Source organism: Talpa europaea (assembly GCF_964194135.1).
Source record: "Talpa europaea genome assembly, chromosome: 14".
Lineage (NCBI taxonomy): Eukaryota > Metazoa > Chordata > Mammalia > Eulipotyphla > Talpidae > Talpa > Talpa europaea.
The window spans coordinates 417,052-440,242 of record NC_140082.1 but is presented as its reverse complement, the minus strand read 5'-3'; the positions used below and the strand labels follow the sequence as shown (position 1 = coordinate 440,242).

The 23,191-nt window shown below is 62.2% G+C and overlaps 1 protein-coding gene across 1 annotated transcript in view; it reads left to right on the top strand.

Moving 5' to 3' along the window:
* Nucleotides 1-23,191, top strand: part of EP400 (E1A binding protein p400) — a gene marked incomplete at both ends in the record, with an annotated part of 54,257 nt that overhangs the window by 4,409 nt on the left and 26,657 nt on the right. Inside the window, 18 exons of the mRNA XM_084253538.1 lie at nt 6,834-6,924; nt 8,818-8,925; nt 9,618-10,003; nt 11,463-11,753; nt 12,339-12,524; nt 12,956-13,096; nt 13,446-13,524; nt 13,990-14,039; nt 14,290-14,347; nt 15,029-15,118; nt 17,461-17,568; nt 17,919-18,109; nt 18,261-18,438; nt 20,563-20,699; nt 21,327-21,496; nt 21,658-21,832; nt 21,906-22,042; nt 22,778-22,964. Of these exons, the coding sequence (XP_084109664.1) occupies nt 6,834-6,924; nt 8,818-8,925; nt 9,618-10,003; nt 11,463-11,753; nt 12,339-12,524; nt 12,956-13,096; nt 13,446-13,524; nt 13,990-14,039; nt 14,290-14,347; nt 15,029-15,118; nt 17,461-17,568; nt 17,919-18,109; nt 18,261-18,438; nt 20,563-20,699; nt 21,327-21,496; nt 21,658-21,832; nt 21,906-22,042; nt 22,778-22,964 (2,763 nt within the window). The remainder of the gene's footprint in view (nt 1-6,833; nt 6,925-8,817; nt 8,926-9,617; nt 10,004-11,462; nt 11,754-12,338; nt 12,525-12,955; nt 13,097-13,445; nt 13,525-13,989; nt 14,040-14,289; nt 14,348-15,028; nt 15,119-17,460; nt 17,569-17,918; nt 18,110-18,260; nt 18,439-20,562; nt 20,700-21,326; nt 21,497-21,657; nt 21,833-21,905; nt 22,043-22,777; nt 22,965-23,191) is intronic.

Below are 23,191 nucleotides of genomic sequence, written 5' to 3'. Positions count from 1 at the left end.
CCCCCTCATGGGGCTTGGCGGGAAGGCCAGGCTCCCGGTGGCCGCCTGCGGGCGTGTGCGGGGCTCGTCCTGCCCTCCGCGCCCCTCGCCTGGCTGTGCCGCTGTTCCGGCCCGTGGCCCTTGCGTTTCCACTGGGTTGCTTCATGGCCGTCCGCTCAGGGATCGCACTGGTAAATATTTCCCTTCCCGGCCATGGCTTGTTTTCCCTTCTTTTGATACTGTCTTTCACAGAACGAGAGTTTAAAATTTTTACGGTCTGACCTCTCAGATTTTTTTATTGTAGATTGTGCTCTTGCCTTCACACCCGAGAACTCTGCTTATCCCGAGGCCACCAGGTCCTCGTTCTGTTCTCTAGAAGCGTCTAGTTTTGGGTTTCACATTGCGATCGCGCCCGGGGTTGCTTGCGAGGGAAGCTCTGTGAACGTGGCAACCCTGAGGGGTTTGCGTCTTTGCCCGTTGATGCCAGTTAGTTGTCCAGCGCCGTTCTTACGATGACTGTCCTGCGTCCATTGAATGGGCTCTGCGGTGGCCCCGTGTGGGGCCTCCCCAGCCTGTGTGTCTGTCTGCCTGCTGCGGCCACGCAGGCTTGGGGTGCCTCTGGAGCCCACCCTCTGAGCGCCTGGACTGTTCACTCTTGAAATTGACTTGGTCGTTCTAGCACCTTGCCCTTCAGGTGGGTTTGAGAGCCGCTTGCTGACAGCTGCAGAGCCCCGCAGAGCTGCTGGGGTGGACCGAGGCCCTGCGCTCAGGGCGATGTCCTGCCCCCAGCCAGCCACCCGTCACGGATGTGGCGGGTTTCCTGTGGCGGGTTTCCCGGTGTTTTGTAATTTCGAGCGTGGCATTTCTGCACGTCTTGTTAGGTTTATCCCCATGTGCTCCCCTTTCCTGCGGGCATCAGTGGTGCTGTGAAACACCCGGCTACCCTGCAGGCGCGCGGGAATGCGCTGGATTCTTTGGATCTCTCTTTTGCAACCTTGCTAAGCTCGTTTATTAGGAGTTTTTTCTCACAGATTCCATGGGACTCTAGAGAAACATTTCTGCAAGGAGAACAAGATACAGTTTTTTACTTCTGTGCTTTTTAATTTTTTTTTTTTTTGTGGCCTCATTGCGCTGGCCCGGTCTTCGGGCGTGATGCGGAAGAGCGGTGGGGGGAGCAGCATTCTCGGCCCTCAGGAGGTCAGGGTGAAAGCAGTAAGAGGCTTGCTGAGGATTTTGTAGGTGTCTTTTATTTATTTTTTTAAGGTTTATTTTTTATTTATTTATGCATACAAGGGTGAATCCCCTCACCCCAGGCCAGAGGTCGGGGGGGTGAGGGGATTCACCAGAGACAGAGTAGGGAGCAGAACAGGTGGATTCACACACTGCTGGGGGGAGCAGCAGGGAGACAGGAGAGGTCTGCTGCGCCATGTGGGTGGCTCCCTGGATGGAGATCAAACTCGTGCTGCAGAGGCTGCAGGCAGCTCGATAGCGCTGCTAGCCCTTGCGCCACCAGGGAGGCCTCTGGACGTCTTCTATCACGTTAAGGAGCTTTCTTTGTTCCTATACTATGAGTGGCTTGTTCGTTGCTGTTTTTGTGTCTGTGCACGTGGTCTTTGGTGTGTGGAAGGGGGCATCCTGTCACGTGGAGGTGCAGTTTATTAAAAGGAACATCCTTCATCCCCTCCCACCCCCCCCACCCCCACCCCCCCCCCGCCGTCTTGCTTATGTTGATGCTCAGGTTTGCTGTGATCACACCCGTGGAGCCCCTGCGCTGGCTCTCGTGTCCTCTGGCCCTGTCTCTCTGAGCACCCTCGCTGTCTGGCACTGGTCCCAGCGCAGGAATCAGTCAGTCTCCTGGGAATCTTGGCACAGAGTAACCATCTGAACCTGATATGTGAGTGCAGTTGAGGAAAAGATTTCTTAAACTGGATGTTGTCAGAGGTTGGTTAGTGGGGTGTTTCTGCTGTCACAGCACAGAGGGATGGGTGCAGAGTGTGTGACAGTCCCCACTGACGAGTGTTTCCCAGTCACTGGCACAGGAGGCCGCAGGCTACTCGCAGAGACGCCGCTGCGCAGGGCACGCCGCCCCGTCCACCCGCACACGCAGCAGGGGGCACAGAATCTGTAGGTGCAGGTCACCCACTTTGCTTGGCACGAGCTTGGGGACACTTGTGGCCTCCGTTCCAGTTTTTCAATACGATGAGAAGAGAGCAAGGGCACCCCTGGACCTGCACCCCTCTGGGACGGGTCGTCCTGGGCACCAGCAACCACTTGCCTGCTGCTTCGGCAGCTTTGTCTGTGACGGCCCCGGGCTGGAGGGAGCCAGACGCTCGTGGGCTGTGGTTCCCACATAGAGACCGTGCCCAGGAGCGGCCCCAGCACCCACCCAGACATGGGCCTCAGTAGCACCTCTTGGGGTAGGAAGCCACAGGGGAGCACAGCTCCACTGTAGAGCATGGGGGGGGGGGCGGCCAACGACCCTGGTGGAGGGGAGGGCAGCTGGCAGGCAGGGGTGGGCGTGGGCACGTGTGCGGGTTCGCCTGTAACCCGGCACAGTTTCCAGGACGCAGACCTGCCACGCATCAGCAGATGGGACCTGGCGTCCACCGTCGGCAGGTGGACAGTACGTGCAGAGAGCCGCAGGCGCCTGTGGGGCTGGCCCAGCCCCGTACCTGGGTCTGCGTCCTCCCACTCCGCTTTGGACATGTTCTCATGAAAAATTTTGAACAGAGACGAACAGCGCGCTCGGTAAGCACCTGTTGCCCTCTCAGTGCCGTGGTGGCGTTCACTGTGCTTGTTTTTTAGCCTGCTCGTGTTTTGAAAGGATAGGCCAGTTGGAGAAGGCGGGGAGGGGCGCCCAGAGGTGCGGGCAGGAGGCCTCAGGGCTGGGCTGGCTTCGTGCTGGCACCTTCCCAGCAGACGCTTGAGGGGGAACCAAGGCCTCTGCAGATCGCAGGCGTCAGAGGAAACGTGAAAATGGAGTCTGTCAAAGAGTTGAAATGAAAAATCATTTTGTTTTTTGGGGGGGACCGCGATAAGTTTTACTCCTGACAGCCGGTGGCAGTATTTTGAGGGGGCTGCGTGAAACCGCGGGAGGGCCGGTGCAGGGGGCCCCGCCGGGCTGGGGCTTGTGCACAGAGGGGCTGCGCGAGCCTTCTGTGGAGAGGGTGGGCCCTTGTGCTCACGGTGCGCATGGAAAAGGCTATTTCATTCGCCTTTTTTTTTTTTTTTTATAGAGGCATGTTTTTATTTATTTATTATATTTGTCTGTTTGTTTTGTTTATACCAACACTGGGTACAGTCAGAAGCGCGGGAGGGTGAGAGGAGTCACCAGAGCCAGAGCGGGGAGCAGAGCAGGCAGAAGGACCGAAGGACACTGCTGAGGGGAGCAGCGGGCGGCAGGAGAGGTCTGCGCGCCATGTGGGACCCTCCTCCGGTGGCCGGGGAGCAGCCGGGGATTGAACCGGCGCCGCAGAGGCCGCAGACAGCTTCGCAACCCAGCGCTCAACCGCTGCGCCACCCGGGAGGCCCTATTTCATTCACCTTTAAAGGCTCCCGATTTAAGGACAAGCTCTTGATAGCGCATCGTGTTGAGAAACCAGAACGCAGCACCCCGTGGTCCTGGCTCGGGCCGCGGCTGCTGTTCTGGGGCCTGGGCGGCTCCACTCTGGCCTGCTGGTCTCAGACACCTTCTCGGGAGCCGTCTGCCCTCTGCAGCCAGTTCGAGGACCTTAGGACAAACGGGTCTTTGCTGACGGACGCCGACGTCCAGATCCTCTGCGTGTGTGGGTTTTGCTTCAGGCCGCCCCTGGAGGCTCGGAGGTGCTGCGTGAGCGCAGTTGCTGTCTGCACACCCCCAGTGAGGGTCACGTTAGCCCAAGCGCCCTGTCCCGTGCCCTGCCCAGCTCGCTCTTTCTTCCCCATCGCACGCGGTGTCTGTGCTGGTGGTTCACCATCCGCGGCGGGCGGCCCAGCCAGGGGCAGGCGGCAGTCTGGACGGCGCGCGGTCCACTGGGGCTGCCTCCCTCCAGATTGAGCCTGGGGCCTCCATTGCAGTCACCTGCTGGCGAGTCCTCCGCTGGCGTCAGGCAGGGCAGCGCGTCACCCCGGCCAGTCCCAGCCTCCAGGGGTGGTGCGCACTGCGCTCGCTGGTTCTGGCTACTTCAGCTGGGCAGCCTCACCCTGGTGACTGCCCAGTCCCTGCCGCCCTTACCGCGTCCTCCAGCATGACGCCAGTCGCTTCCTCTTTTAGGCCTTCTTATTTTTTTAATTTGAAAGGGCAGGTTTATCCGAAAGGGGAGGGGGGGGGAGGGCGCTGCAGACGCCGGGCGACGAGCTGCCCCGAGAGGGCAGGTTTGCCAAGAGGCTGCACAGACCCAGGGGCTGGCTGCCGGCCCAGCCTTCTGAATGGCCCTTCGGTGGGCTGCATCCCTGGTTCCCTCAGCTCTTCTCTTCCTGGTGGTGTCTCTAGACTCCCTGCACATCACGTCGCGCCTTCTGTCGGTGAATTCTTCCTGATCACGTCTCTCTGAGAGGGGCCAGAACTCAGAGCCGTGTAGCTCGACTGGGACTTGGTTCCCGTCATAGAGCATAGAGCAGCCTCTACTCTGAGTGCTTTTTTCTTTATGAGGAGCTTTAATAAATGATTGCGGGGGCCTCCCCTGGTGGCGCAGCGGGTTGAGCGCAGCGCTGTGGAGCTGTCCGCAGCCTCTGCAGCGCGGATTCGACTCCCGGCCGGCCGGGGAGCTACCCACATGGTGCGGCAGACCCCTCCTGTCTCCCCGCTGCTCCCCTCAGCAGTGGATTTCGGCCAGTCTGCCTGTTCGGTTCCCCGCTCTGTCTCTGGTGAGTCTTCTCACTCCCCCCACCCCCCCCCCCACACACATCTGGTCTGTACCCCAGCTCTAGTATAAATAAATAAATCTTAAATAAATAAATGGTTGCGGGTGAAATTGTATTTTAAGGTGACATCTTCCTTCGACGTGCTCGTGGGAGCAGAAGTCAGCGTCTGTCTGTCGCGGGTGGGGCCCCTCTGCTGGTCCTGACGAGGACCTGTGTTGCTGACGTCGTCTGCTGGGCCAGGCGCCCGCGCGGACGGCCGGGCTTCACGCACCTTTCTGTTGCAAAGGCTCTGTTCTCCTCGGGGTGGGGCCCTCAGGCCTGCCCTGAGCGTGTGTTCTTGTGAGGCTGGTCCTCCCACGTGCCCTCTCCGGACACAGACCTCGCAGCTCTCTCCGGAGCCCGCTCTCCCGGTACTTTCTCTGACTCACCGTGGGTTGTCATCGGGATTTCCTCTTGGCCCTCGTGACCACGTGCGTCTTTACACCCTGGGCATACTCCTCAGCTGCCGCGAAGCCCTTGCTGCTGGCCCCCGGCTGGGCCACCAGGCCGCTGCTGAGGACAGTGCAGACCTTGTTTCTTTGTGTTCTGGGGCGATTTTGAATTGGGTTTCGGACGCTGGAGGCCAGGCGGTGGGGACCGTGGGCTGCTGCTCTCCTCTGGAGAGCACTGATTGTTGTGCGCCCACGTGAGTTGGCTCAGTCGAGGCCGCAGCACCCGTGGTGCGTTGACCCTGGAGCCTGCGCGTGGCTGGGGCAGGTGGGGGCGCAGCGAGCCCGCCGTGTGCTTCGGCGAGTTCTCTTCTCTTCTTCTGAGCGGTTGGCCTGCTCCCTCCTGGCGACTCTGGTGAGACTCTGCTGGTAGGAGCAGCCCAGATGAGGCAGGCGCCTGAGGCCAGGCCTCGCCAGGTCCCACCCCCTCGAGCAGGTATCGGCTCATCCTATAACCGCCGGCTGCTTGACCATTCTTGCATGCAGAGTGCTTTATCAATTTCTTCTATTAAAATCCTCCTTTTTTTGGTGTTTATAACTGCTGCATGGTCGCCATGGAACATTTGGACACTAGAAACACGCGCACACGGACACAAGTCACCTGGGACCCTGTCCCGAGACCAGCACGTCACTCGCTCTGTTCTCATCACTCTCTCCCCTTCCTCCCGCTCCCTCTGTCCACACCTGCCTCCCTCCTTTCCCATCTTTGTTAAATGTGAATGGGGGTGCTCGTTCTCCCTTTCAGTTAGCTAAGCCCCTTCCCCTTCTGAGGCACCACTGTGGCTTGGCCGGCACGGTGGTGTCATGTCCATCCTGGGGCCTGTGCTCGAGCTGCCCTCCTGAGCAGACACTGCGTGGCAGCTCTTATGCCCGGAGAACACTGCTCTGGTGCAGCGGCCGCAGCCGAGTCCCGTAGAGCCAGCGCTGAGCTGAGCACCCCCCAAGCGTGCTGCGGCACAGTGCAGGGCAGAGGCCGGTCCCCTGCCTCCGGCCCTTCTGACCAGTAGCTTCTCACCACGTATGACCGGGGATGGCCCGCCTCTCTGTGCCATGTGGGGTGCTGACACTTGGGGATCCAGAGAGGGGTTGTTTTTAATTGGGGTTTAGCATCATTTTCCAGCAGGATGACTAACCCTCCTTTGTACCCAGTTCTCTGCCTTCTGGTAAGTGGTGAGTGGCTGGCAGCAGGCTCAGCAGCACCTGAGCCTCGACGTGGCCAGAGCTCGGGCCCCTGCGCTGGTCCGCGCGCACAGCCACATAGTGTCTGAGGGACTGTAGGTGTGCATTGCTCAGAAATTTCATTTAAAACCAGAAAAATATCTTTCCAATTCCCTTACCCTTCCAGAGGTAAGTTAGAGCTTCACTTCCTGTGTGTAGTGCACGTTCTGACGGGTGTGCCCGCCGCCAGGGCGCTGCCTTCTCTCGTGGAAGGAAGGAGGTTGGTGTTCGGGCTGACTGGGTGGGTTTGGCTCCTGTTCATGCTCATAATGCACTTAGGTTATCAGAATCTCATTTTCTTTCCAGCAGCAAGCCCTCCCAGGAGCCCTGGTGGCGGGGGCCACGGGTGCAGTAGAAACGGACCCCTTTAAGAGGCAGCCGGCAGGTCCCCCGGCAGGTATGTCGTGGCCCCGGGGTGCCGTCTCGCTTGGCTGGGCTTAGTTTCTTCTCCTTTAAGCTTCGCTTTTCTTCTGGGTGTCAGCCGAAGAGAGTGTTACGTCAGGCTCGGAGTCTTGTCTTGAAGTCAGAGGTTTGTCCGTTGGGTGGGGGATGGGGGTGTTTTATTTTGACCCCCTGTGCGTTTGCAGGCTGCGTATGCTGGCATGCTCACGTGGGACACCCTCTGCTCTGTCCAGTCGTCGTTCATTTTTCAGTCAGACTGAATTTTTTCTTCAAATTATAAACGACACACGTTTAATGTAAGAGATTCAAACAGCCCAGAAGGGTAGAAGTCAGTGTACCCGTTTGGGGGTTACCTGCCCTCTCCCTGGCCACAGAGCTGGCTGTTACTAATGTGTGTTTTCAGGGTCCGTCTTCTCCACACGCAAGCATTGCTCCGTGTTATTCTGAAAAAGTTAAATTTTGATCACATGCACATTTTTTGTGTTTCTGGAACAGTGACTTGTTAGGCGCCTTCCGAGCACAGGCCTTGCTCTTTTTTTTTTAAAGTTTTTTTTTTTTTTAATTTTATTTATTTTACACAAGAAACCAGGGTACAGGCCAGATGTGCAGGAGGGCGAGAGGATTTACTAGAGACAAAGCGGGGAACAGAACAGGCAGACTGACAAAATACACTGCTGAGGGGAGCAGCGGGCGCGACAGGAGAGGTCTGCTGCACCATGTGGGATTCTCGGCTGCCAACCGGGATCAAACTGGCTCTGTAGAGGCTGCGGACAGCTCCACAGCGCTGTGCTCATTCGCCTGCGCCACCAGGGGAGGCCCAAGCCTTGCTCTTTTTTTTTTTTTTTTTTTTATATAGAGGCATGTTTTCTTTCTTTCTTTCTTTCTTTCTTTCTTTCTTTCTTTGTTTTTGTTTACACAAGCACGGGGTACAGTCAGAAGCGCGGGAGGGTGAGAGAATTCACCAGAGCCAGAGCGGGGAGCAGAGCAGGCAGAAGGACCGAAGGACACTGCTGAGGGGAGCAGCGGGCGGCAGGAGAGGTCTGCGCGCCATGCGGGACCCTCCTCCGGTGGCCGGGGAGCAGCCGGGGATCGAACCGGCGCCGCAGAGGCCGCGGGCAGCTTCGCAACCCAGCGCTCAACCGCTGCGCCACCGGGGAGGCCCCCAAGCCTTGCTCTTTTTGACAGCTGCCGTGTTGCTCCTGCTCGAGCAGCCACTTTATGTGTTTATTCACCAGACTTTTGCGTTGGTTTATCAGCGCCCCTTGTTCTGTAATAATAGGCACAAGCTAGATTGGATATGTTTTCATGGGTAGCATTTCCCACAGATGACCGGCACCAGCGTGCTAGTCTGTCCTGAAGGACAGCTTCCTAGAGGCGCACGTGCTAGTGGTGGTAGGAGGGTAGGGCCCTTTTTCACACCAGGCGGCACTTTCTGCTTCTCTCCCTTTTTGGCCTTTTTATTAAGCATGGTCAAGCCTTAGTCTTTGCTGGTCTCGTGAAAGATTAAGACTTCTGATGTGGTTATATCAGTGCTGAGCAAGGCCACAATGTCTTTGCAGTCTGTGGGCACAGGGAGGTGCCCTGAGGGTGCTGCTTGGCCGCTGCTCCTTGGGGTGAGGCTGCTGTGGGTCGGCTCTCCGCCCTGGCTGCCCGTGCGAGGTGCTGCTTGTGCTTTGCCTTTTATGACACCTTTTCTTATGTTCGCAAGTTGTTAATGTGAATGTATTTTTAAAAAAATATATCAGCCTTAACCTTTCAAGGCTTCTGGATTTTGATTCACACACAGAAGGGCATCCCTGGTCAAAGATTGTAAAAACTCACATTTTCTCTATGATTTTTGTGGTTTCATTTTCCCATCAAATTACCCCTTTTCTGAAAATTATTGCAGAGCCGCCTAAGAGACCTCGACTTGAAGTGGGCCACCAAGGCGTGGTTCTGCAGCACCCGGGGGTGAGCACAGGCGTCCCTCTCCAGCAGTTGATGCCAACAGTCCAAGGTAATACGAGGGCCAGCTCCACTCTGGCTCGCGGGCAGGGAGTGTGTCAAGTCCTGGAAGCCAGAGTCCCAGGGTGTGGTTGCAGGAGGGTGTCTGCTTGGCCTTCTGGAGGCAGGGGTCTCTCCTTGCCCCAGCTGGTGTGGGCTCCAGATTCCGAGAGATGCACCAGCGCACGTCTCTCTTGCCCAGAGCTTTCCAAGCCCCGCCTCCTGGGTTTCTGAGTCACCCTGTTGAGGAGGGCCCCTCTGTCCAGCACACAACTTCCCGAGGACAGCCTGTAGGAGAGCCCCTTTTCTGCCCTCGCGTGCTCGTCGACAGGTGTAGCTGGGCTGGGTGGTATGATGGCGGCCCGCGCCGAGTGCAGGCCTGGGCTCCGCTTCTTCCTTTTTTTTTTTTTTGAATATTTACTTATTTGTACAAGTGCTGGGTACAGTCAGAAGTGTGGGAGGGTGAGAGAACCCACCAGAGCCAGAGTGGGGAGCAGAACAGGCAGACTGATGAAATACACTGCTACGCCATGGGGGACCCTCGCCGGCGGCCGGGGATCGAATCGGCGCTGCAGAGGCTGCGGACAGCTTCACAGCCCAGCGCTCAACCACTGCGCCACCAGGGGAGGGCCTTGGGATCCGCTTCTTGCTGGGTGGGCGCCCGGGCTCTGTGGTCCAGCGCCGGCGGTGTCCCCTCTCTTGCAGGAGGAATGCCTCCCGCCCCGCAGGCCGCGCAGCTGCTGGGGCAGAAGCAGAGTCAGCAGCAGTATGACCCATCCACGGGGCCACCGGTGCAGAACGCAGCCAGTCTGCACACCCCACCTCCCCAGCTCCCCAGCAGGCTGCCCCCTGCTGGCCTCCCTGCTGCCCCCCTCACGGCCACGCTGCAGTTCTCACAGCCACCGCAGATGGGGGAACCCCCTCCGCAGCTCCATATCCCAGTGAAGACGCAGCCACCTCAAGCCTCTGTCTCTGCGCCCCCCACCAGCCAGCTCCCCACCCCTCCTGCACAGCCCACCGCGCTGGCCCACCATGGCCCAGTCCCCGGGAAGGCCCAGCTGCAGAGCCTGCAGCTGCCATCCCAGCCCCAGGTACTGGGCACATGTGCTGTTTGGGGGCTGGGAGTGGAGGGAGGGCCAGCTGTGCCGTGGCTGCCCGTGGTCCAGGCAGTGGTGGCTGCCAACTCCGGCTCTGGCCCAGGCACCATCCCCAGAGAAGCCCAGCACGCGCTCCTCCCTGCTGGCCCCATGCGGCCGAGGCGCGTTGCCCATCCCCACGCGACGGTGGGCCCCGCTCTCCTGTGGCCCCTCCGCGTCCCGGTGTGTGGACAGTGAGCCATGGATGGCGAGGGGCTCGACCGTGGAGGGGTGCTGATAACCCCTTCTCCGCCAGTGGTTAAATTTATGCAGCAAACTGCTGCCGTCCCTCAGGTGTTTGGGTCCCTGCCACCGGGGCTGCTGGGGCAATGTGGCCAATCCTCTGGGTGGGATCTGCTGGGGCCCACCCCAGAATGCCTGCCACCCTCTTCCTCAGCTAGGGTTTCCCTGGTGCACGTGAATTCAGGTTTTTTCTGGTTGCTTGAGACTTACGTAGAAACAGGAGGACAGCTTCCTCTGCTCACTGCCCACTGGACACCGGCACCGTGATCCCTCCGCTCTGCACTGTCTCTGCCCTGCCTGTGACAGCAGTGCGGGGAGCGGGGTGGGGGGGGTCATCTTCACTGTCCCTGAGACCCAAGCTCAGAGACCAGAGAGGATAGACAGCAGCCAGGTCTCCAGCCCATGTAGGGGCTCTGTGTGCTGTCCGCAGCCGCCTGGAGGGGTCGGCCCCCGCAGCAGTGGGCCCCCAGGCCACTGTGCTCGGGTTCTGTGGACCTGAGTCTTCCTTGGAGCCACCCTCCTGCGCCACGCTGGGTTTCGGGTTAGCTGGTCTGCCTATGTTGCTCAGAATCTGCTGGGTGGGCTTGGCAGGCTGCAAAGACCTCAGCAAGGGGGTGCGGGAATACTCGAGGCCCTGCACCCGCACAGATCTTCCGAAGTGAGAACTGAGGAGTGACTCCAGTGCAAAGCAGGAAGCCCTTGGACACAGTGGGCCCTGCTTGCCCCACACCTGCCCCCCAGCAGGGTCCCCTCTGTGTGATGGAGCGTTCTGTCCAGGACAAGGGAGGGGATCCTCCGACCTTGCCTGCCCGCGCCTGGCCAGCACCCGAGGGGGTTCTCGCCAGGTTCTGCCTGCCCTGTGGGCAGAGCCCAGAGCCTGCCTTTGCCCATCAGGGAGAGGCATGGGGTGGCCTCGCTGTGGATCCCTCGAGCAGGGCCTCCTGCGAAGACAGCCCTGCAAAGACCTGGAGGAGAGCTCCCTTGGCCTCTTGGCTGAGGTGGAGTGTGGAAACATAGCAGGGAAAAGAGAAAAGGCTGATCCGCCTCAGGCCACCCGTGGCAGTCTTGGGGGCACCCTCTGGGCTTTTTGGGGGGTGGATTCCAGGACGCATGCGCCCTGACACTGGACCAGGCATTGGGTGCCCAGCTGAGGTCTCGTTTCACCCTCCAGGTGGTGGCGTCCAGACCACCAGCAGACCCCGCTCAGCCCTGCCAGCGCCCACTGCCCTCCTCTTCTGCCTCGTCCACGGCTCCGGGGGTTGGCGCCAGCCAAGGACCCACGCCCGCAAGGGCCTCCCCAGTGAGCAGACCCTCTTCTGCAACCAATAAGTCGCTGTCTCCAGTTACCTCCCGGTCCCTGGGGACAGCTGTATCTGCTGTCCCGAAGCCACAGAGCCCAGCCCAGAGTGCCGCCCCGCCCCAAGACAACTCTCAGGACAAACTGGCAGAGCAGATAGCGCTGGTAAGTGCGGCGGCGGGCCAGGCACTCGTGGGCGTCCTAAGGCACCTCCGGCAGTGAATCGTCTGAATAGTGGGGGAGTTGAGCGTGTTGGTGACAAGTGAGACTGAGGTGGCGGCTGGGTGGCCTGTCCTGACTGGGGGCTGGGGGGACGTGCCCTTCCTGGTGCTGAAGTCAGCGACCTCGTGCGGCTTCCCAGAGCTACAGGCAGGCACGTGCTGACAGCCACAAACTAGAGTGAACGTCTGCAGAGCCCCTGGCGCCCACGTGCCTCCCTAGGGGCTGGCAAGCAGCCTCTCATGCCAGGTGTGTCCGGCAGGCCCCTGCCTGGGCCTGACAGTGGTCAGCTCCGGCCTGTCTCACTTGGCCTGTGCCCCCTGACTGTCCCCTAAGTGCCCAGGCGTGCACCCTGGATCCTGCATGCGCGGGTCAGGGCTGTCATTCCAACTGCTTCTGGGATTCCAGGGAGAGTGGCCTGCCCCCGCCTTTGGGTCGTGTCTCTCTTGCCGAGACTGCACCTGTGCTGCCTGCATGCGTGGGGTCAGCCTGCAGGGCGTGCACTTGACTGATGCATGGGACACCCCACAGGAGAACCAGACACACCAGCGCATCGCAGACCTGAGGAAAGAAGGCCTGTGGTCGCTGCGGCGGCTGCCCAAGCTGCAGGAGGCCCCGCGGCCCAAGTCGCACTGGGACTACCTGCTGGAGGAGATGCAGTGGATGGCGGCTGACTTCGCCCAGGAGCGGCGCTGGAAGGTAGCTGCAGCCAAGAAGGTGGGTCAAGGTGCAGGGCCCCCGTCCTCGTGCTGGCTCAGGCCTGGGGCATGGCGGGTGAAGTGCGCGGGTAGACGCAGCCTTCACACCGCAGCGGGGCTGCCCTCGGGCTGCCTCGGGCCACATGCTATCGGGGATGCGGCTCACTGCAGCACCCCAGGCCAGACTGGCACCCAGAGGTTGGTGTGGGGGAGGGCGAGCCCTGGGAGGGGCAGAAGCCACTCAGCTTGGGGTGACCTGGGAGCCCAGCTGGGCCTGTGCCGCCCCTGCTGCCCTGGCCAGAGCTGGTCAGGGCGTGCCCTGGGAAGAAGGCAGAGCACCGTGCCCTTCTGCCGCGGCTGGGGAGGCAGTGCTCACCAGAAGCCAGGCCGCATGGGCCGTGTCCCGTGGGTGCTGGCCATGCCTGAGCTCCCTCCACCATGTGTCTGTAGCTGGTCAGGACCGTGGCGCGCCATCATGAGGAGAAGCAGCTGCGCGAGGAGAGAGGAAAGAAAGAAGAGCAGAATCGGCTGAGACGGATTGCTGCCTCAACCGCTAGAGAAATAGAGTATTTTTGGTCAAATATTGGACAGGTGAAGCCCGTTTCGCGGGTCCCGCATGCCACCTGTGAGCTGGGCATGGGGTGGTGGGCCGCCATGGCCAGCTGTGCCCGCACTGGCCGGCGGTGGAGGGTGTGGGGCCTCCCCAGGGCTCCTGGGCTGGCTCCTTACTTCCCGATGGCTCCTCTGCCTCGCGCTTCCTTTCAGAACAGTTCCCCTCCCACTGCCTGCCGGAGGGGAGGAGCTGTGGCCAGGAGAGAGTAGCCGCTGAGGGCCGCAGGGCAGCGTGCACCCGCGGGCTGCTGATGGGTGTGGGAGCCTCTGACGTGCGCTCGCTGCAGCTGTGTCTTCACCAGCGTCTCGTGTGACTCTTTGTGTTTAGGTCGTGGAAATAAAACTGCAAGTAGAATTAGAAGAGAAAAGGAAGAAGGCCTTGAGTTCACAGACGGGCTCCAGGAGAGGTACGCAGGCCTTCCGCGGCCGCCAGCGCCGGCTCCTTGGGGCATCGCACTGTGCTCCGGGAAGCTTTCCCAGCTGTGTGTGGACTTCTTTTGGCGTTTGCCCAGATGAGTCGGCGCCCCGGGCTGATGGACCAGCTGGGGCTGCTCCGGGGAGGAAGGCTGGGCCTGCACCTGTGGCCCGTCCCAGGCGGGGTGGTGGTGACCCCCGTAGCCCTGGGTGCAGGCTCTGGCAGCTCCATGGAGATGCCTTCCTGGGGCGGGGGGGAGGGACGGTGGAGGGGCGCCGCTGGAGGCCTTACCCACGAGCGCAGGTGTGTCCTGGAGAGAGCCCTGTGTCGTGCAGCTGCACCCTCCCTGTCGGCCAGGCCATGGGGGCGTGGGCAGGGGCAGCCTCTGCAGGCCGGGGTGCCCTTGAACCAGCCCCCTGGACTCCAGCGAAGACGGACCCAGTGACCTTCTCTTTAGGTAAAGACTCGAGACCCAAGGGACTTGACGTGCTGCCAGAGAATTTTTTGGTGAGTTGGGGACTTAACTGTGTGCAAAGAGCGGCACAAGCAGCACGCTGCGCCAGGAGCAGGCAGGGACTCGTTCGTGCAGAGACTGGTTGGTGTCAGTCAGCTCTGGGAGGAGAGTGACCCTGGGCTCATGTGGGCGTCGCAGGCGGCCCAGCCTGCCCCGCTGGGTGCGTTAGAGGCACGTTCCTCCGCTCTGCTCCCTGTCCTGTGTTTAAGGTCTCATGGCTGCAGTTTTGGTCCTGTGTTTCAGGATTCAGGAATGTCTGTGAGAAAAAGAAAAGCCAGCACGTCTCTGACTGATGACGAAGGTCTGTCCTGCCCTGTGCGCGCTGAACTTCCTACCCCTGGCCCCTCTGTCAATGTCGTTGGGGCTCCTGGGCCTGCACAGCTGGCCTTGGCCAGTAGCCCGGGGTCGGTGTCCTTGGGGGTTGGTGCCCTGGCGGGCACTGGGGTTTTGCAGTGAAGAAGTGAGGCGTGGGAGGTGGGTGGGCAGATAGGCAGTTGTGGGCACCCCTGTGTAAGGGTGGCCGGGAGGGCGGTGCCAGCGGGAGACATGCTGAGAGGCCTAAGGTTGCAGAAAGTGGGCATGTCCGCCTGGTGAGACCCTGGCAGGGCTAATGCTCAGAGTTGCAGGGGAGGGCAGGGCGCAGGCAGAGCTGCTGACCAGACAGGAGGGCCAGGGGCTGGGCCCTGGAGTAGGCAAGGAGCGCTGAGCTCGGCCATGAGGAGCTGCTCCTGGGGCCTGCCTGGGGCTCGGCAGGTGGGTGGCTGTGCAGCTCCAGTGTGAGCCTCAGCAGGCCTTTCGTGCCGCCTGAGGGGAGAGGAAGGGCCCGTCCCCACCTCCTGCCTAGTGCCACTTCCCTCTGCCTGAGAACGTGGCAGGCTGAATCGCACCTCTCCAGCGGCCGGATGGACTGCGTCCCTGTTCCCCTTGGGGCCGTGGCTGCGAGGCAGGCCTGGTGTCCCACAGCTCTCACTGGTCATTGCAGTGGAGGACGAGGAGGAGACCATCGAAGAGGAGGAGGCCCGCGAAGGGGCCGTGGATCACCAGACAGAACTGTCCAACCTGGCGAAAGAAGGTGGGCTGCTGTCCTCGCTGGGAGCTGGCGACCGCAGGGACGCGTGCAGGCCGTGTTCTCGCCACGTCTGGGCACACACGTCGGGCTTTGCGTCCCGGGATGAGCTGTGGGGCAACTGGGCAGCTGGGGCGGGTGCGGGGGTCCGCGTCCCAGGGCGCCCAGTGCTTGGGATGCGGTGAGCGTGCCTCCCGCCGGGGCCCTGTGGGCTGCCGGCCACTCTGTCGGGCTCCCGGGCCTGGTGACGGCAGGCGCCCGGCCGTCTCAGAGTGCAGTGCCCGGCCAGCAAGCCCTGCCTGTCTGCTGCTGAGGACGGTCGGACTGGGCCCCTCCCCGACATGTAGGCGTTCTCACGTAGCCGGACACGCGCTGCCCACCACACGCATGGGAAGGCCACGGGCTCCTGACCCCCGTGTGGCTGCCCAGCAGGCAAAGGGCGCCTCTCCTGCTGTGCTGCTGCCCACGCGTGCGGGTCTCCCCGCGTCGGCGGACGTGCGGTCGGGCCTCTGGTGGCCCGTCTCCAGGCTCTGTGCTGCTTGCGGTCAAGGCCAGGGGCGGGTTCTCCCGCTCCTTGCGGACTGTTGGGGTGGGCGGCGGACGCGCTGCCTCCTGGTGCTCTCCTGCCTTGGCGCGCCGAGCCCTTGTCAGTGCCTCTGCGACCTGGGGCCTCCCTTAGCCCCGGCACCTCCTTCCTTCTTGCTGCAGAGCCCGGCCGGAGGTCAGCGGCGGGCGCCGTGGGCCGGCTGTTGGATGGGGGACGCTTGCAGACAGTGGTTGGTGGCCGCCCGCGGCTGCCTGGTTCCCACCTGGGCTCTGTCTCCCGGAGCCAGTGACCTGCAGGCGAGCTGGCTAGCCGCTTGCTCGCCTCCCAGCCCCTGATGGTCATCTGGGCGCCGTGGGTCCTCCTGGGAAGGCACTCCCTGAGGTGGGGTCTTGGCCTGTCCCCAGCTACCCCGCTTTTCCAGCTCCCGTCTCTCCCTACTGAAGCGCCTCACCACAGTCACTGTCAGTTGTTTCCGTTCTCTCTGCTGTGCCACCGCTGCATGGGGCGAGGGCGCCTCCTGGCTCTGTGCTGTGGGAAGCCGGCGTCCGGAGCCCCGGGGCTGCACCCAGGTGCGCCATTGGCGGCTGCTGGCGTGAGGCTGTGCATCTAAGAGCAAGTCGGTTCGCGGCGCTGCTGTCCGTCACAGGCCACGGCCCTGGTCATGTTGTCGAGGGACAGCCTGGGCCCTTGCCGCTGGCGTGTGACACAGACACAGAAAGGTCAGCAGCCTCAGGGGCCTCCCGCCATGCTGGATGCGGCTACCGCGAGGGGCTGTGGCACCGCCCTGGGCCACATCTGGCCATTCCCCCGAGGACAGACAGAGTGGGGCGTGTGGAATGTTAAAGCTTTGTTTAGGTTTCCAGAAAAACTAAGCCAACGTGTGCCGTTTCCCTGCCGTGACGGGGGCGGAGGAGGGGGCACGCAGGTCGTGCACGGCCTCATGCTCTGGCCTTGTTCCCCGGCCTTTCCTGCTGCTGGCGTGGCCGTGCCTCTGTGCCCGGCCCAGTGTGTCAGTGTCCGGGCCTCGGGCTGCGAGCCTAAGTCTTTTGTTGTGCTTTTTATTTTTTATTTTATTTTATTTTATTTTTTTTTTTTTTTTATAGAGGCATGCTTTATTTATTTGTTTGCTGGTTTGTTTGTTTGTTTTGTTTATACATGCACTGGGTACAGTCAGAAGCGCGGGAGGGTGAGAGAATTCACCAGAGCCAGAGCGGGGAGCAGAGCAGGCAGAAGGACCGAAGTACACTGCTGAGGGGAGCAGCGGGCGGCAGGAGAGGTCTGCACGCCATGTGGGACCCTCCTCCGGTGGCCGGGGAGCAGCCGGGGATCGAACCGGCGCCGCAGAGGCCGCGCGCAGTTTCGCAACCCAGCGCTCAACCGCTGCGCCACCAGGGAGGCCCTGTTGTGCTTTTTAGTCATTTACTTCTGTCGTGTTTTTGTTTGAGTCGTTTGCTGGTCTGTGTCCGCATCCATCAGTAATTTTCTATAAATGGTATTTTAGGATTTTCATTGGCCTACAGGTTTTACTACATGTTTATCACATGATGTCGGAAATTCTTGTTCGTTCTCTGTGTCAAAGTGGAGCGTCGTTTAAAGATCCCCGTGTTTATCGAGAGACAGTTTAGGCCTTGTTGGTAAATGGGCAGTTACTAGCTTTTAGGAAATAAATAAATGTGCTTTTGGAAGACACACGTTTTCCAAGGAATCATTTAGCGCCAGGAAAGGCGTATGCGAGAGAAGGGCCTCCGTGCGCCTGCGGCCGATGCTCCTGCCCGCGCAGACACGCTCTCTCCTGCCCCAGCGGAGCTGCCCCTGGCCGACCTGCTGAGGCTGTACGAAGGCGCCTTCCTGCCCGGCTTCCAGTGGCCCCAGCCGCCCCCCGGCAGCGAGGACACCAGCGAGGAGGAAGGTGCGGCCGCCAGAGCGGTGCCTGCGGGTGGGGGCGAGCCCGTCACGTCCGCCCCTGCGGGTGGGGGTCTGCTGCGGGGACCTCGGTGCCGTCGCTGGGGCCTGCGGGCAGCATGCCGGTGCCTAGGGCTTTGCTCTGCTTCTCTGTTCAGCATCCCGCCGTCCCCTCTCCCGGGGAGGGGGGCGCGTGCCATGACCGAGTTCGGTCGCAGTAGGCACTTCCTGGTCTTCCCCGTGGCTGCGCAGCGCGGCCGGCCACCACGGGTGGCCAGCCGCCCGCCAGGCCGGTGCGGTCAGCTTAGGCAGCGGGTGGAGCGGGGCTGACTGCTCGCCGCGGCGCGTTGCTCACAGAGGCGGAAAGCTGCCCTGGGGACCGCGAGGGCCGGAAGGACGTGGTGCTCATCGACTCGCTGTTCATCATGGACCAGTTTAAAGCCGCGGAGAGGATGAGCGTCGGGAAGCCCCACACCAAGGACGTGGCGGAAGTGACCGCGGTGGCCGAAGCTGTCCTCCCCAAGGGCAGCGCTCGCATCAGCACCGCGGTGAGCCGCTGCCCGCGGGCGCCTCCGTCGGGGGAGCGCGCCGGCCTGCCGCCCCGCCCCACCTGCTTCTGTGGCCTCCGGGCGGCCGCACTGACTGTGCGGGGGCGACGTGTGACTGCTTGGCTAGAGCGTGCGCTTGGCCCTCCCGCAGGTGAAGTTGAGCGTCCCGCCCCTGCTGTACGGCGCGCTCAGAGACTACCAGAAGATCGGCCTGGACTGGCTGGCCAAGCTTTACCGCAAGAACCTGAATGGCATCCTGGCCGACGAAGCAGGGCTCGGCAAGACCGTGCAGGTCATAGCCTTCTTTGCCCACCTCGCCTGTAACGAAGGTAGGCCCTGGCTTCCGTCTTCCCCGTCAGCCCGCGGCAGGCATTAAGGGGAGGTGAGAGGGAGCGGGAGTGGCGCCTGCACGGCGGGCAGGGAGCTGCTTTTTGTAGGAATAAGTTGAAGAGAGAGACCCGCGTAGATGCAGACAGGCAGGGTGTGGCCATGGGCTTGCCAGACATCCCGTGTGGGGCGAGCTCAGCGTGTTGCGCTGCCGCCTCCGCACGCAGCATCACACCTGCCCTGGGTCCAGCCCGGCCTGGCTGTGCTGCAACAGTGGCAGCTCTGGCCCCTCTGCAGGCGGCCTGCTGCCCCTGCAGCACACCGTGCTCCCGCCGCAACCCCCTCAACACCCTCTGGGGGCAGTGCAGGTGCCCAGGTGATATGCAGGGTGCCGCGTTGCCCACAGCCCTGTGCACTGCCAAGGTCAGGGTCCCACCCGTCCTGCTCCAGGCTGGTGGAGGAGGGTCTCCCGAGGGCCTGGGGGTGTGGCTGAGCCTCACACCCCAGAGCCAGGGGCTCCTGGGCCACATGGGGAGAAAGGACCACGTCCATCTGTGCAGGGGTCTCAGGGTGAGGAGGCGGCACTGGGGTCAGGAGGAGTCGGGTAGGTGGGTGGAGTCAGAACACTACACCGTGGGGAGTCGTGGGGTCCTCCGTGGGTTCCTCCACCACCAACGTTGCTGTGCTGTTGTCTTGCGCCTCATTTGCCTTCCACGTGGAAACGCGTCATCAGACTCGTGATCGATTTTAAATAGAAATAGAGCAACATTTGGGTGCCTTGTTTTCTCCATTAGTTTATTTCTGTTGCTCTAATACCCCAAAGTTTTAAACGTCGTGCTTCCAAATAGGTCACGACCCACAGAACAGGTAGAGATGGGAAAACCGCTTACCTTGCCTTCCACTTTACTGTCGAGGGGAAAGGTGTTCATCAGGCCATAGCAGCGAGGCGGTGGAAGTAGCCTATGTGTCCCAGCACTTGAGAGAACGATGATGGTTCGGGGACTTGCCTGGCGCCACCCCAGGCACTGTTCTAGGTGCCGGGGCTGCAGCCGTGAACAGAGCCAACCTCCCCACCCCCCGCCATCCCGCCATCCCACCTGGAGGAAAGGGCCTTGAAGGAAATCGCGGGCGGGCAGGATGTGGGTGGGGAGCCGTGCTGGCTGTTCGCATGGTGCGCCCCTGTGGGGGAGCTGAGGAGTGGGTGTCGGAGCGGGGCCTCTGGGCACATGGCCGGGTGCAGCGTTTGAAGAAGTTGGAGCCGCAGGCTGCTGCCCGCTGCCCCTCCAGGCCGCTCCCCATGCTGCACACCCAAGCTGCCGCTTCGGAGGAGACTCGGCCCACCCACCCACATGGAGGCTCCTCCCCATTGCAACCGGGGAGCCAGAGCGCCCCTCCCAGAGCTAGCTCCCACATAAAACAGAAACTGCCCACAGACTCATCCCATTTCAAGTAAACAACCAGCCCACCTCTACCTGCCTGCTCCCCTGGTGGGCACGGATGGTGGGGGATGCCGCTCCCCCTTGGAGGCAGAGCTGACGCCCCTGCCTCGGCTGGGCCTGGCTTTTCACCGGGGTCAAGATGGCATCTGGGCATGTGACCTTCCCTACTGGTGAGGTGCAGCCTTTGAAGAGTGTGCACACTGGCTGCCCCTGCCCTTGCTCACTCACGCCCCTGCGCCGTGTCCTCTAGGGACAGGGAGGCCTCGCGTGTGACCACGGGCATCTCCCCATGTCTGCTCTGTGCTTCTGAGCTTGGCCTGTGTGCGTGCGATGCACGGTTGGAGTTTGTGCCATGTGATTGCTGTAGCGGTTGTGAGTGAGTCCTCAGAGGGGTGGGATCGCAGCCGTGGGGCACCGTGGTGCCTTCTTCCCATGCTGGCCCTCTGCCCGGGGTCGCTGCTCAGGTGCGGCTGCAAATCTCAGAAGCACACGTCCGCTGCCTGGGGTGACTGTGCTTCCACACTGTTTTGTGGAGCCCCTTTGAGGCCTCACCCAGCCTGGGCTGGCCTGTAGCAGAGCGTGAATGGTGGCTGCACCCTGGACCTCGAGGAGCCTGCCTGGCACTCTGCTCAGAAGCAGCGCTGGCCCCGCCCCACGGTGGAGGGTAACAGCCTCTTTCCTGCACAGGCAACTGGGGCCCGCACCTGGTGGTGGTGCGCAGCTGCAGCATACTCCGCTGGGAGCTCGAGCTGAAGCGCTGGTGTCCCGGGCTTAAGATCCTCCTGTATGTCGGCAGCCGCCGGGAACTCAAGGCAAAGAGACAGGTACCTTGTTGTCAAACGCGACCAGTGCCCGAGCCACTGACCAGACGCCGGCCTGGCACTCAGGTGCCGGCAGCCCCACTCCCTGCGCGGCACTGCCGGGGGCCCTCCAGCGCTAGAGGGCTCCGTGGAGACACATGAGAGGCCCCCGGCTGGCCACTTTCTGGGGAGCCGCCCCACCTCTGGGTCCACCCAGCACCGGAGCACCAGGTTCTTGGTGACAGCAGCCGCAGACCCAGCCGGCCAGCTGTACTGCGGTTCTTGTGCCGCTTGCGGGGCCTGTCTTCCTTTCACTGTGCCTGGCTGTGGGTTTGTTTTTTAAAGACCTGGAGTGAGGTCGATGGTGGGGTGGAGCTCCATACCCCACCCGCCGGCGTCCATTCTCTCTGCCCAGGGTGTGCAGTGCAAGCCCCTCCCGGCCTGCGCACCTGGCCGTCTGCCTCCCAGAGATTGTGTCCGGGCAGCCCTCCACGGTCTCCAGGCCCCGAGGCAGAGAGAAGTATAAACCGGCCATCTTCTAGGCGGCAGTGGCAGCTCCTTGGCAGGGCCCGGCGGAGCCCCACCCCACCTCCCTGCGCCCTGGCATGGCCTGGGGGCTCCGCCGGTGCCAGCCTGGTATCTGTGCTGCAGGGGTGGGCCGAGCCTGGCAGCTGCAACGTCTGCCTCACGTCCTACAAGCAGCTCTTCCGGGGCCACGCGGCCTTTGCACGGGCGCGCTGGCGGTGCCTGGTCATGGACGAGACGCAGCGCGTGAGGGCCATGAGCGAGCGACACTGGGAGGCCGTGTTCGCCCTGCACAGGTCTGCCCCTGTCACGCACACCCCGACGGTCTGGGGGGTGGTTTAGGGCCCCAAAACCACCTCAGCCGTGACCCTCCCTGTGGCCGCGTGCTGGGCTGTAGGGGCTCCGGGCTGCCCAGGCTGTCCCGCGGCGCCTGGTCACCGAGGCCCTCTCTCCGCAGCCAGCAGCGCCTGCTGCTGATGGACGCGCCCCCACACAACACCCTGGCGGAACTATGGACCATGGCGCACTTCCTCATCCCCGGCATCTCCCGGCCCTACCTGCACTTCCCGCTCAAGGCCCCCAGCGAGGAGAACCAGGATTACTACCACAAAGTGGTCATCCGGCTGCACCGGGTCTGTGGCGCCCCGGAGGCTGGGCGGGCGCGGCATGCACAAGGAAGGGGAATGACGCGGCTCTGTTTCTCAGGTGACGCAGCCGTTCATCCTGAGGAGGACTAAAAGGGACGTGGAAAAGCAGCTGACCAAGAAGTATGAGCACGTCTTGAAGTGCCGTCTGTCTGCGCGGCAGAGAGCCCTGTACGAGGATGTGATCCTGCAGCCCAGGTGAGCGTGGGCGCGGGGCTCGCGGTGCTGGCCTCCAGGAGACGCGGGATGGCCCGTGCCGGCTTCTTGGGGCCTGCCACGTGGCTTGTCCGGCTTTTCCACCACCCTATTTCCTGGTTGAACACACGAGAGTACAGGCCCGAAGGCAGCGTGTATGCGTGTGCGGTCCTTAGACCGCGGGTCTCCTCGTGGGCCCAGTCTCACACGGCCCCGTCCCTGCTCCCAGGCGTCACCTCGCGCCAGGCTGTGGGACTGCGCAGGGTGGTGGCGGTGCTGCGGGAGGGCCGGCGGGCGCAGCGTGCCAGGAGCCACATGGCGGTGGGGTGCATCCTGTTGTCTGTCTGCACCTGACCTCAGGTGGGCCTGTTGGGGCTCAGGCTTGTTCTCGGGGCAGTGCTCAGAGACAGCGGCACAGAGGCATCACGCTGCCCTCCTGTGGTTTTCTGTGCCTGCTGTGCACAGGGCCACCTCCACTCGCCACAGTGCCCTGGGGCTCCATGGGCGACACGCAACACTGCCCAGCGGGGCCCGTGGTGGTGCTGGTGTCCAGTGTGCTCTCTGGAGAGCATGTCCTCCTGCTGTGGAGCCCTCAGCTGGCCTGCGGTGGCCGCTTGCTGACTCCTGGCCACTGGCCTGCAGTGGAGTGGCCTGAAGGTGTGTCCAGGCAGCTGTAGTGCTGGCTGCCCCAGCAGTCCTGCCTCGGGGGCACCCAGTGACCCGCTGTTCCCTTGGCAGCACGCAGGAGGCATTGAAGAGCGGGCACTTCGTGGACGTGCTGCGCATCCTGCTGCGGCTGCAGCGCATCTGCAACCACCCGGGGCTGGTGGCGCCCCGGCTCCCGGAGTCGTCCTACACGGCGGGCCCGCTGCAGCTCTGCATGGCCTCCCTGGTGCTCAAGGCCCTGGATAGAGACTCCTGGCAGGTGAGGGTGCGGGACCCTCTGCTTGGGCGCTCTGCAGACTCGGGCAGCAGCACCCATCTTGGAAGGCTGATGCTGGGCAACTGGTGCTAGTGTCCACGCCCCTGGTTTCTGGGCAACCCCCTCTGTTGTGCCAGCCGGTCCCGCCCCTCCCTCCTACTCACCCGATGGCCACGCGCCTCTCCTCACTCCCAGTGGGGAAACCAAGGTGCGCCGTGGCCACATGAGCA